A 13,531-nucleotide genomic window follows, 5' to 3' on the forward strand; every position below is an offset into this window, starting at 1 on the left:
TATGTACCCAACAGATTCCAGAGAGATCTAACTATGGGTTATAGGGTTATTTGAAAAACTGCAGTTTCCCAAAACTTAAAATTATCCAGTTCCCTCAAATAGAAAACTGGAAAGGGGCTAGATGCCCATGTGGTCTCTTCCAATTCTATTATTCTATGAAAAGTGGGAGATGAGATATTTGCTCTTTTTGAATAAATGACATCCTTTTTTCCAGACAAAATTTAACTCACCCAAAATATTAGGTACCTTGTATGAGGATGTATATGGAGGATGCCCTAAAGAACTATGCCTGTATATTAGCTATATACATCATTCCAATAAAATGTTTATTTCTGGTTCTAATTAGGGTTACCATCTTCCTCAGAGATGTATATGAAAGCTTAATTGCTCATGATAGTGCACTACTGAAGAGTTCGATATTTTCAGCACAGATTTAACATTACAATCAAACATGCTAGCAAATTAAGATTGTGGGTGCATCTACACTGCAGAATTAATGCTTGATAGACAACAATGGTTATGGGCCCAGCAATTTGTAAGATGTTAAGTCATGGGAAACTGATTGTAATAATAACAATGTATTGAGAGATTGTAAATGTAACCATGAATATGTAACATGTAGCAGCAGTCTATGGAACTACAAGAGACTAAGTCAGAAGTGTAATGTATTGAATAACAATGATGACAAATGCATTAAGATGTTAGCAAGGTTTTCATGATGTGTTAAGGAGAGTAAGTTTAAACTAACACAACATTTCAGGAGGGAATTGTTAGTATTTGGTTTTTAAATAGAGTGAAATATTGCTTGTAGTTTAAACTGTGTGATGTAGCAATGCAAGAGTTAATACATAGAGCCGTGATGTATTGCCAGAGCATAACTTAAGAGTAGTTCCTGTGTAAGGAGGAAATGAAGAACTGATAAGGCTGGAATGTGGCTTCTTGCGGCAAGTGCAGGTGTGAATGGACGTGATTACTGATTCTCTTACGTATACAGTGTATATTTGGAATAAAGGTAACTGCCGCTTCGTTTTGATAGCAGAACTAAGGAGTCTAGTGTCATTTGTGGTTTTCAGGCAGATGCTTGAAAAGTTGAAGCAGATTAAGAGACAATTTATCTCAATAAATCAACAACCTCCACAGCTCAATGCTAATGGAATCATTGGAGCTATTTTACAAGGTCTTTAGTTTTTTTGTGACAAATAGTGCTGATGCCTCACCAAGCTACCAATCCCAAAATCCCACATTAAAATGGCCTCAAACTGCATTTATTTTAATATACATGCACTCTGTGACTACTCTGTCCAATAAATCCACTTTGATTACAAAAATGTAGTTTCTGTTTTCATGCAGAATTATAGTACATCCTTTCCCATCTTTATTCCTCTACCTGGTTACATCTCCCACTCACTTTTCAGATGCCAAACACTAAGACAGATGGGCAAAAAGTAAAGTAAAATGGGGCATGATAATTTGCAGTTTTAAGCATAAGGTAAATTCATGGATTTGTCTGCACAAAATTAAGACTTCTATATTTTTAAATTTCATAAAATAGCAAATAGTTCTTCAACGTAATTTTATGTAATGACTACATCTTCTGTAATCCTGAGTTGGATAGTTTGGTGAGGTTTTTGTTGTTTTTTGGTATAAATTTTTATTGTGATATAAGGGAGAGGCAAAACAACAACACACAAACTTCGAGATTCAACAATCAAAATACAAGTATTTGTTCCCCAGTCAGGCCACTTCCCCATTCCGATCCATGAACCACCACCCATGACTACAGAGTTTTAATTTATTCCCCTGGATAGCAATATTCTAACTACACCTCAAAAGAAGAAAACCCCTGGATTCCTTGGAGTGGGACCATGGTATTTAATGTGGTATAATAAATATGCAATACAAAGGTACATCCACAGATTGGATCTCTCAATTTTAAAATGTGTGCTTTAGTGCTGGTTTAATGTGTCTTTATTTTGCTTGTTGTTTCGCTGTACTTTATGTTGCTTTTAACACTATGCTTTAGCATTGCAAATTGACTTTTGCTTGGTTATTATATGCACAAAGATAATGTTATGTTATTGTGTAGCATATCATTGCTGTAAATGTGTGAAATACAAAGGCAGCAACCACTTTTCAATAGATTCAAAAGAAATATAATCAGAGCTAACTAACTCCACAGCAGTAGTTCATTACAAAATCCAGATTCCTGGAGTTACCTGCCAGTGTTATTCTGAATAATGGTGTACAGAGGGTGTATCAAAACATGAGAACTAAAGCAGCAACTTCTAGCAGTACAAAGCAAAAGTTTCAGAACAAAAACAAGAGTGAAATTGAAATAATAATCTGTCTGGGATGAATAAGAAAGAAAGAAAAATCATTATCATTATTTGGACCTATATCCAATAAATACACAAGCAGAGCAGAAGTCTCTATCATCAGACTTACTCTACTGTTGGGGAGAAAGCAGAATCTGCCCTGCTCTTGCCATTTCCTCCCTGGCTGCACAACAGCAGTCTGTGGGTTCCTGGGTGTGGGTTAGGGCCAATTCACAGCTGCTAACCAGCTGTAGATATCTGTCTGGCCACATTCAAGTTAAACTTGAATGTGCACAAGTTATTCATTGTGCACATCTTTTCCCAGGCTAAGCCTGATCCTTCTTCTCCAAATTCTAAAGGAGCAGAGCTAGGTCCATCTCTGTAGACTCAATGGGTGGGTAACCAGATCTGTGGCCAGGAGCATCCAACTGTTATGTGGCTGGGGAAGGGGTGTCATGCAACAAGCTATAAGACACCTCCTTCTGCAATATCCCTGAACATGTGTACACTGGCATATGACACCAACAGGATTCAGGTCTAAACCTCCCACAATGGTAGCATTTAGTAAGATGGAAAACCAGTGTGGTACAGTGAATTGAGTACTGCAGTTTGGTACACCATGATTTGAATCCCTGCTCAGTCATGGAAATCCACTTGATGACTTTGGGCAAGTCACATTTTCAGCTTTAGAGGAGGGCAGTGACAACCCTCTCCTGTAGAAAATTCAGTTTAAGTTATGGATTTAAAATGAGAATATAAAATAGACATATATAGAACCATTTGTACTGTGGCATTTAAGCAGTTAAATATTAATATATATATAATGTATCTAATAGAAAAACTGTTTACAAAATTAATACAATATATAAATACGAGAGACTAAAAAACTTCAAATGTAAGGACAAATGTTCACCTTTTGTCACAGTGTAACATTTTTTCTTCAAAATCCCAAGAACTATACTTAACATGTGAATAAGTCACAATAAAAAAAAAGAATTGAACAAATCAAAAATCTGGCAACAAGTGTATTCATGAATCATTATCAGTGATTCATGCAGAGAATCTAATGGCTTGTAAACTATAAACTATACCCATTAAATGAAAGAATCCACACCCACAATAAAAGAACAAGGCAAAGAAACCATTACTTGAATGCATTTATTCTTTCTACAATATTAAAAGTTTATGAACTAAAGCATTCTTACCAGGAACCATTGGGCTGTCCACTCATAAAAACTGGATTATTTTTTCAAAAAGCTAGACGACTATAGTTTTATGCATTATTGTTTTGCAATGTCTGTGATTCACTGTTGCAAAATGATGTAAATAGTAGTAACTGTGCTTCTTGTATAGATTACAATCTTATAGTTACACTGATCCCGTGGGATTTACTTCATAAGTTTAGAATACACAACACATGAATTACATTGTGCCTCCATGAGAAAATAATGATGAGGAAAAAATTGGGAAGGAGGAGAGGAGGAATCAGAGAAATTGCAAATAAGAAGGAATGGGTTATTACTGAGGACAGTTCTACACTGCGAGTTTATCTTGAGTCAGGAAGAGAATGAAAGAGAACCAATTTGCTGTGGAGTGCCTACACAAGCACCCCAAGAACTCTTTGGATGCTGGGATGGGGTCACAACAATCCACCAATTGATCCAAACCCAGGAATATATTTTTTCTTATCTCACCTGGTGGGATGTGCGGATGTGCATCAACACATCATTCAGGATCAGTACTAAACCAAGAAAGGGCACAAGAAAATGGGGACAAAAGGGTAGGAATGCTATGGTTTCCCTCTTAGAATTCTTGGCAGAATTCAACTGAGAGAATATGCTGGCAATGCTGCCCTAGCAAAGGAAAAACCACTCTGGCACGGAGAAAGAGGCTGAGAAAGGGGCGGGGTGAGAGGCGGAGTCTCATGATGTCAGGGACGTGCTGGTAAGGTTTGCTCCCGCAGGAGCCTAGTTTGCGAGGGGTCTTAGGGTGGAGTATTTGTTTACGTTTCTGCTAACTGTTCTTTCCAGGTTTTTCGAATAGTACAGCACTAGCCCTGTCCTGATGAGTGCTCTGCATTTCCCAGTCTCAGATTCTAGCCCTGCAGGGGATATACACTGATTCGCTATCGTTGATTCTGTGATTTGTTCTGGAATTTTCTGTGAGTTTTTTAAATACACTTTTTCAGGCATGATGCATGCTGCAGTGCGCATTGGATGTTTTGTAGACACTCCAACCGCAAGACTGCTTCAAACTGAATTATACTGCCCTATGAAAAACTGTCCTGAAACAGTATTACTATCCCCAGTTCTAAGCAAATGTAGTCAGTCCACAATATCACAGATTCTACACCCATGGATTCTTCTATCTATGGTTTGAAAATATTTTTTAATCTGGAAAAAAAACCAAGCATTGACATTGCTATTTTATATAAGAGACACCATTTTACCATACCATTGTATATAACAGGCCTTGGGCATCTGCGGATTTTGGTATTAAAAGGGAATCCTGGAACCAAGCAGGATAACAAGAGCTAATCATATATGGCACACTCTATGAAGCTTTCATTATCCTTACAACCATAAGGCCTAGAAACTTAGAAACTCTCAACAATTAAAATATGAAAATAAGAACATTTGAGGAGGCATAATGATACACTAATATCAATTTCCATGCTTAAGTGATGCACATTATAAAATAATAGAACTATTAATGTAGGCTACATTATGGACATGTTTATTAATGCTAAAGAAAAGTGCTGCACTGGGTCTATTGCTTGAGCACAAGTATCTAAAATCCAACTGTTCCTGTGTATTCCATACTGTAACTCATTAGGTAGTGCCAAAAGCAAGATATCTGTGAGAAAAAGATACCTTGAATACGACTGAGCTCCACACTATCAAAAAGACCATTCTTCTCTTGTGAACCTGTCTGTACTCGAAGATGCTTGAAAGAGGCATATCTCTCAATTCACCATCTTCACAGGTACATTTTGTGGAAATGAAACAGAGGGCCTTCTCTGGAATGTCTTTCCTCAAGAGGCTGGCTCCCTGCTTATCCTTCCACCATCAAGTGAAGATTTTTCTTTTCCAACAGGTATTTGGGAACTGATTGTTTTATTTAATGAGTTTTCTGTTTTGGTGCTACACTACATTTCAATCTATGCTTTTATATTTCAGTTTTATATGGCTTTGACTCTATAGAAAGTGTAGTATTGTTAAATCTTAACTTTTTATCAACATGAGATTTTACTTCTATCTCTTTGTATTCTGTAAGTTGTCACTCTTGGAGAAGAGATGAGTATAAAATCCAAGAATTAAATGTTTGAATTAAATTAAATGTTTGAATCCACATGTAAGAACATAGCTAATGCTAACTGTAATGTGACTGTAATGGGGCATGCAGTTCATATGTTAGAAGAAGACGACTCACAGTTTTTTGCTACCAGGTTACACATATGTCAAATTAATGTTCAGAGTATATATATATCTATAATGGTGTTTTTTTCTGACATTAGTGTGTTTGGGGCAGACTGGAAAACTACAGTCACATGGAGGGGAACTTAACTGAGCACACAAGACTAAAGGATATGTAATAACCCAATTGGGGGATAGCACATATGGTATTATGGTAGAGCTTCATCAATATGAAGCAAATAATGGATAAGCCAAATGACTGGCTAATGCAGTGCAGTTGTCTCTGAATGCAGAAATATTAACTCAAATGAGAAAACGTAAAAACTGGAATATAGTAAGATGAGTAATTTCCATTTTACTAAGGTTTATAGAGATGTCACAAGGAGTAGATTCAGTTTTCAAGAAGTGGCACACTTTGGTGTTCAGCAACTTAAGATTCTTTAGCTAGTGAAAGGAGAAAGAGAAAAGAACAGGAGAGGTTCAAAAGCATGTGGGGAAAGAAAAACATATTCTCCAAGCCATGAATATGAACACACATTTATAACGGAGTGGACTAAGCTAAGGAAGGATTCCATTAAAATAGATCTTGGAATTACAGGGATTACATTTCCTGAATGGTTATTGAGAGCATTTAGAATAGTAAAAAGAAGAGGAGAGCAACCAGATCAAGTCCTTTGGCCCAGAGCCATGTTCCATAGGGGGAAATATTCTGGAGTTCATAAAGTGAGATTCATATAACGGGCACTTAGTGTCTTCTGGGATCTGGTTCTGATACTCTACTTGGATGCCAAAAATCTGTAGATATTCAACTCTCATTATATACAAAGACATAGCAAAATGGTGTCCCTTACTTAAAGTGGCAAAAATAATGTTTGCTTATTGGATTCTCAGTATGGTTGTTGTACAGATACATATAACTTGGCAAAATTTCTGTTTGGGGGTAGTTGTCATGTCAAAAATAAAATTTCAAAATAAACCTATATAGCCTTCACAATTTTAAATCTACAGTTAGTATGCACCTATTATCAAGGAGTACTGATGGTATTACATTATCCAGCTGAAATCTCTTATTCCACTTTAACTGTGAATGCAAATACACTACTAGAGATGTTATCAAATTGACCCACTATTCTGCAACAATCGTGTTAGTGTAAATCAGTGGTTCCCAACCTTTTCTTTGACCAGGGATCACTTGACCAGGGACCACTCTCCAACATTAGTACCAAAATGATTAAGAATCAGTTTTTGGTCAACTTTAGATTTGGTTTGGGGTGCTGATTCAGAAAATTGCATTGGAGAGACCACATCATCTCTAGTTTCTGATACAGAACATAGGCTATTGTTACATAGTAAAGTAAGAATAAGAAACATTTGCATCTCCAGATGTTTTTGACTACATCTTCCCTAATCCTCTACTATTCCATGCTAGGACTTCTGGGAATGGTAGCCCAAAATATCTGGATGCCCCAAGGCTTTCCACTTCTCCACTCATGTATTAGGGAAAACATGTGGCATATGTGACAGGGAAGGAGTGGCAGGTGGCGCAAAAAGAGTGGAAATAAAATAAATTAAATTAAGAGGAAAGAGGCTTGCAGACCAGATTTTCATCTTCTCAGCCCACTGGTGTTCCGTGGCCCACACGTTAGATAATGCATATATACCAAGATGAGCACTTTTAATACTGCATCTCTCTTCAGTGCTGGTTTGCTGATTCATGGTTTCACAATCCATCTTTTTCACACCTTCATAACCCAAGGTTTCTGCACTGCTTTTTTCCCAACGTACCTTTTAGAACAATTGTGCATTTCTAAGATTTAAACACTGATGAAGATATATATAAATTAAATGCAAAGCAACCACCTCAGGTACAGTGTGGAGGCAGGAGAAGAGAATTCTATATCTCATTACTGCCAGCACACGGTATAGGACCAAAAGGGAATAATTACACTACAGTAGACAGTGAGAATGTAACAGGGTAGGGAGCTATTGATGAGAGAATCACTAAAGATTAGGCAAATGAGTAGCAAGATGTATGTAGTATCATCTGCTAGGAAGAAGCATGTTTCCAAATGGAATATTGAATAACATGTAAGCCTAAAGGAATGGTTTGAGTAGAATACAAAATGTTTTCATGCTGGGTAAAGAATGCTTTTTTTCAAACCTTACCTCTGCCTGGGCACATTCATACTTCACTAGGAGCGCAGCAAGTTTGCTGCGAGCTGTTTCTGCTGCATTACGATAGTGGCTGAGTTGTTCTCGAGTGACAGGAACATCCAAGAGAGAATAGTTGTGAACACGCTGGTTTTTGAAAAAGGAAAACATTCAGGGTCAAAGACAAAGAATTCAAACTCATCTTTCTTTCTTTTTTCTTTTTTTTTTTTTTTGCTTCCCTTCAGAAATGAACACTTTCATACTAGGTTTTAGAAAATAATAATTACTAGGCTATTTTTCAATACTGGTTTCAAAGTTGGCTTTGGCAACTGTTTTGGGTGACCTATATTAGATAATGAGTGGAACATTACAAATCTATTTCTTCTCTAAGACTAATCTGGAGCTCGCTGCAATTTCTCCTTTAGGACTTGGAGACAGTGTCATGGATGCTCCGTTTGCTTTTGTAGAGCTGGACACAAAGAATAATACTAAAGGATTTATGTTCCACCTCTTGGTCTTTGGATTATTTCTGTGTTCCATCTTGACCCAAAAACTTTTCAGTATCTTCATGAAATGACTACTGGAGAGTATCTGGGCGAAGATGTCATCAGTGTGTGGATGAAAGCAGTTTTCCAAGGAGACAGTGGAAACCTTGAACACATGTCTGGAGACAGTTGTTGGATTGCTAGGGGGAGCCAAACAAAACTGACATGCTCTTGGCTGGAAAGATGGCCAAACTGGATGCAGTTTTGTTCCTGATTTTAGACAGCACTTCATACCTTTTGAATGCACAGATAGCCTGGGGGTTCTTCTGGGCTTGCTGCTATCTCTGAAAGTGAGCATTGACTTTGGCTGTTCTTTTTAATTATGAACTTACTTGGATGGGTGATAGTCTTATTAGCCTCAGTTATACACCAACAGCTTGAGCCTAGATTAGACTGTTCTAATACATTCTGTTTATGATTGCCTTTAAAGAAAAATAAGAAAATATAAACCATGCAGAATGTGATGAGTGGAATTCTAACCATATTACCTGTGCTGTCTACTTGTTTTGAGCTCCAGTATTTAACTTGTATTTTTAATGCCTTGAATCTCTGTTTGGGACCAGAGTATCTGGATTACTATCTGTATCCTTGCAAACCTGCCCAGATCCTGAATTCAGTCTCACGGCTTCTTCCTGGCTCACCATCAAGGACCATCAGATTGGTGAATAGCAGGGAGAGAATTTTTTCTCCCATAGCCCTATAACATTGGAACTCTCTTGTCAAAGAAATGTGTGTGTGACCTCATCTGAGCCACCTTTTTAATAGATATCAAAACTTTCATTTATTCCCTTTTGCAACATTTTATTGATGTCTCTGTATGCTATTTTTTTTTAATTTTGCAAGTCTTCTAGGAAAGGCTATTGGACTGAAACATGGTCTGTCAATGAATGATTAATACATTGCTTTTTTCTTTTTTGCTAAACACACTGAACACTGCTGAGATCTGAATCTGTTGTTGGCAAGTTTCAGAGAAAGGGAGTCATCTGCTTTACAATTCTTTGGAATCAACGGGTCAAATATATCCAGAAGCAAGGCTAACGTATCAGGCCCCCAAACATGTGTTATTCAGTGTCGTGTATTCCTGCATGACATTGGGTTTGACTGGATGTCCTAATTCTATGATTCTACACATTGAGATGATTCAATTTAGATTCAATCGTTTGTTTATTACTCAATTTATACCTTTCCTTGCAAACTGGCCAATTAATACAAGCTCTCTAAGGAGTTTTCACAACACACACATTTAAAAAACAATATAAAATAATTAAAACTAGGACACAGTTAAAATGGTTTCTTAGAATTTATGCTTTTTTTGTTATTTATGGCTACTTAATTGAAAACACAAGCTGGCAGATGTTCCAAGAAAATAAAGAACCAAACTATAATTTTGAAGTGCATACATGTTTGGGTTTCTAATTTTATGACTGATTGTAACCAGAATTTTGGCGGGCATTTTGTGGGGTGAGATGTTTCTCTTGCTCAACTCCAGAGCATCAGAGAGAGAAAAGAGGCACACACACTGAAGAAGAAGAATCTTGAATATTCTTTCCATTTTCCGAGAACAGCTGGTAGCATTTCTGCCAAAAATCCTAAATGTTTTTTAAAAAGCATAACCAAGTCTGAAAGTGGGAAAAATCAAAGTTTTGTCCTCCCACATCTAACAAGGTGTCTGGCCACTGTTCCACTGTTTATTTGAATAAAATTAAGTCTAGCCTAGATTTGGAGCACAACTGCAGGTAAGCCTTGCAAGGAAAGGTATAAGCTCAGAAATAAACAAATGATAGAATGTTTTGAGAAATCTAGGAATATTTTTTGTGTATAGTTAATAAAAAAACAACACAATTTCAAAAGAAAACCACAAGTTTATCTTTATTTGCCTTTTGCCAAAAACACATTAGCATTAAATTGTTACTGAAAATGTAATCCATTAGCATTTTAAAATGAGAAATTATGAAATTAGTTCCCTAAATTCATTATTATTAAGGCATGAGTTCCAAGCTAATGAGGCAACATTATTTAAAAAGTCAAAAATTCCTAACACTCCTCAATTGCCCTACAAAAATAACAAATTAAAGTTAAGCAAGGAAATTCATTGCAACAAAAACACAGCATGTTAAGGTTAAAATAGCAAACTTTAAATGTATTGCTCAAATTTCTAAGAACTCACAGATAAGCAATTGATTTCAATACAAGTTCAGTACTTGGAGGCACTGTTTTGCAGTGGCTCCAGTCATTCCTGGAGGATTGTTCCCAGAAAATGTTGCTGGGGGACACCTGCTCGGCCCCGCAGCCTTAGCCTTTGCCCTATGGGGTCCCGCAGGGTTCAGTATTGTCCCCCATGTCGTTTAACATTTACATGAAGCAACTGGGAGAGATCATCCGGAGTTTTGGAGTTCAGTGACATCTGTACGCAGATGACCTTCAATTCTACTACTCCTTTCCACCTGCTGCTAAGGATCCTGAACCAGTGCTTGGCAGCTGTGATGGTCTGGATGGGTCAAACAAATTGAAACTGAATCCAGACAAAGACAGAGGTACTCCTGGTCAGTCATAAGGCTGAACAGGGTATAGTGTTACAACCTGTGCTGCATGGGGTTACATTCCCGCTGAAAACACAGGTTTGTAGCTTGAGAGTTCTCCTGGATTCATCGCTGAACCTAAAACCTCAGGTTTTGGTGGTGGCCAGGGAAGCATTCACATGAAACTTGTGCGCCAGCTGCCCCTGTACCTTGAGAAGCCAGACTTGGATTTGGTGGTCCAAGCTCTCGTCACATCTCCAAATAGACTACTGCAATGTGCTATACATGAGGTTACCTCTGAAGACTGTTTGGAAGCTTGAAATAATCCAACAGGTGGCAGCCAGGTTGCTCACCAGGCCGGCATACAGGGATCATACAACCCCTCTGCTGTGTCTGCTCCACTGGTTGCCAGTCTGCTACTGAGCAGAATTCAAAGTGCTGGCTTTAGCCTATAAATCCCTAAATACTTCCAGTCCAGCTTGCCTGTCTGAACACATCTCCCTTTATGAGCCAGCTAGAACACTAAGATCAGCCCGTTCTCGGTCCCACCACCTTCACAGGTGTGACTGGCAGGGACAAGCGACAGGCCTTCACAGTGGTGTGGAACTGCCTTCCCACCGAGATTAGATTGGCGCACTCTCTCCTAGCATTTAGGAAACAAAGTAAGACCTGTTTGTTCAAGAGGGCATTTGGTGAATGACAGGAGTATCGAAGTATGGGATAGTTAAAGATAACCTTGGGTTTGATGCAAGATTTAAATGTTCTATTTTGCATTGTGATTGTTGTTTATAGTTTTAATGGTTTTAATCTATTGTTATATGTGGTTAATTTGATATGTGATGTTTATCCGTGTAAGGCAGTAGTTCTCAACCTGTGGGCCCCCAGTGTTTTGGCCTACAAGTTTACTAGCTGTCGGGATCTCTGGAAGTTGAAGACCAAAATATCTGGGGACCCACAGGTTGAGAACCACTGGTGTAAGGCATTGAATTTTGTCATGGATTACCTTGTGAACCGCCTTGAATATCCCCAGGGGTGAGAAAAACATTATATCAATAAATAAACAAACAAACAAACAAATAAAATCTACACTGCCATATTATCCAGTTTCAGACTGCACATTATCTGCCTTTAACTGGTTTATATGAGTCTGCACTGCCATATACTCAAGTTCAATGCAGCTAATCTGCATTCAGATGCTAGATTATATGACAGTGTAGATCCACACTGTATTATTTAATTGCGTTTTAGTTTTTGTATTGGGCTTTTAAAAACTATGACCAAAGTGTGGTATTGCTGGCTGCCTTGTGTCCTCATGGGAAGAAAGGTGGGATATAAATAAAGAGAGGAGGAGGAGATGAGACCTTATACTAATTCCTAGCACCTGACAGGTACTTCTTTTTCTCTTCAGCTATCAGAAAACATTGCACACTGACTACAGCAATAACAGTAAAGATGGATTGTAGACAAGTAACTTTTGTGAGTTTCTTTACAAAGTGTGGATACATATATGCTGTAAAGTGAATGCAATCTGATACCACTTTAACCGCCATGGCTCATGCTATGTAATCCTGGGGTTTGTAGTTTGGTAAGGCTCCAGCATTCTTTGGCAGAGAAGACTAAAAACCTTGTAAAACTCAACCTCCTGTGAGTGTTTAGGAGGAAGCCACAGCAGTTAAAGAGGAGTCAACCTGCATTAACTCTACAATATAGATGCACCCCAGGGTGTACACAAACAGCATGGACTGGCTTTGCATTCACCCAAATTATTATTTAAAACAATATAATCTGAAGGAAAAGCTTAAGTTTCATATATAAGACTTGTTAAGAAGTCCCTTAAGAATATATTTCATCCAAGTAGTTTGAAGCTAAGCCTGCTTCCCCCAATGGTTGATGATGCTATATTATTAAAACAGCTCACCACCCAAAAAAAACCCCAAAAAACAAAAACCCAAAAGGGCATTGCTTGTACAAAAATAACATCTGTTCATCACAAACTCCCTCCAAAATGTGTGGCATTTATCTATTTGATTGGGTGAGCTGTAGTATTTCCAGTATTCTCCACTCATCAGGCATTTTGGAAATAATTAAAGCTAAATCACCACTCCAGTGTATTAAAAGCATTATCTCTCATCCAAATTAGGCTGGAAATATCCCCCTTCATCCTTCCCTTGTTTCCCTTGAAATTGTGTCTGCTCTGACTTGTAAAACTAGGGATTATTTTTGGGGCATGGTTCTGTAAGAAAGATACTCAATATCTTTTTGACTAAGGCACCACCTGGTGTTTGCAGAAAGAATTGTCATGTCAATATTATTGTAGTCAGCAGCCAGAACAAAAATTAGAACTAACAATGTTTTTTAAATATAAAGAAACATTAAAAGTAAAAAAAAAAATAGGAAAATATATAAAACCAAACCAAAAGTGTCATTATCTCATCCACAAATATAGACAATTTGAGAGCTCTTTGTGTGTAAACATTATGCTATTTTTTTCCTAAATGGTTTGATGAGATCTGCTGATGATCACTGCTTCCCACAGCTGGCCCCATTGGCTGGCAGCAGATGCTTCTACAAGAGAAGCAGTCACC

At 37.7% G+C, this 13,531-nt stretch overlaps 1 protein-coding gene across 1 annotated transcript in view; it reads right to left on the reverse strand.

The window, feature by feature from the left end:
- CCDC170 (coiled-coil domain containing 170) overlaps positions 1-13,531 on the reverse strand; it is a 77,115-nt gene that overhangs the window by 46,713 nt on the left and 16,871 nt on the right. The window contains exon 2 of the mRNA XM_060753571.2: positions 7,898-8,029. Within this exon, the coding sequence (XP_060609554.2) occupies positions 7,898-8,029 (132 nt within the window). The remainder of the gene's footprint in view (positions 1-7,897; positions 8,030-13,531) is intronic.

This window comes from Anolis sagrei, chromosome 1 (genome assembly GCF_037176765.1).
Source record: "Anolis sagrei isolate rAnoSag1 chromosome 1, rAnoSag1.mat, whole genome shotgun sequence".
Classification (NCBI taxonomy): Eukaryota; Metazoa; Chordata; class Lepidosauria; order Squamata; family Dactyloidae; genus Anolis; species Anolis sagrei.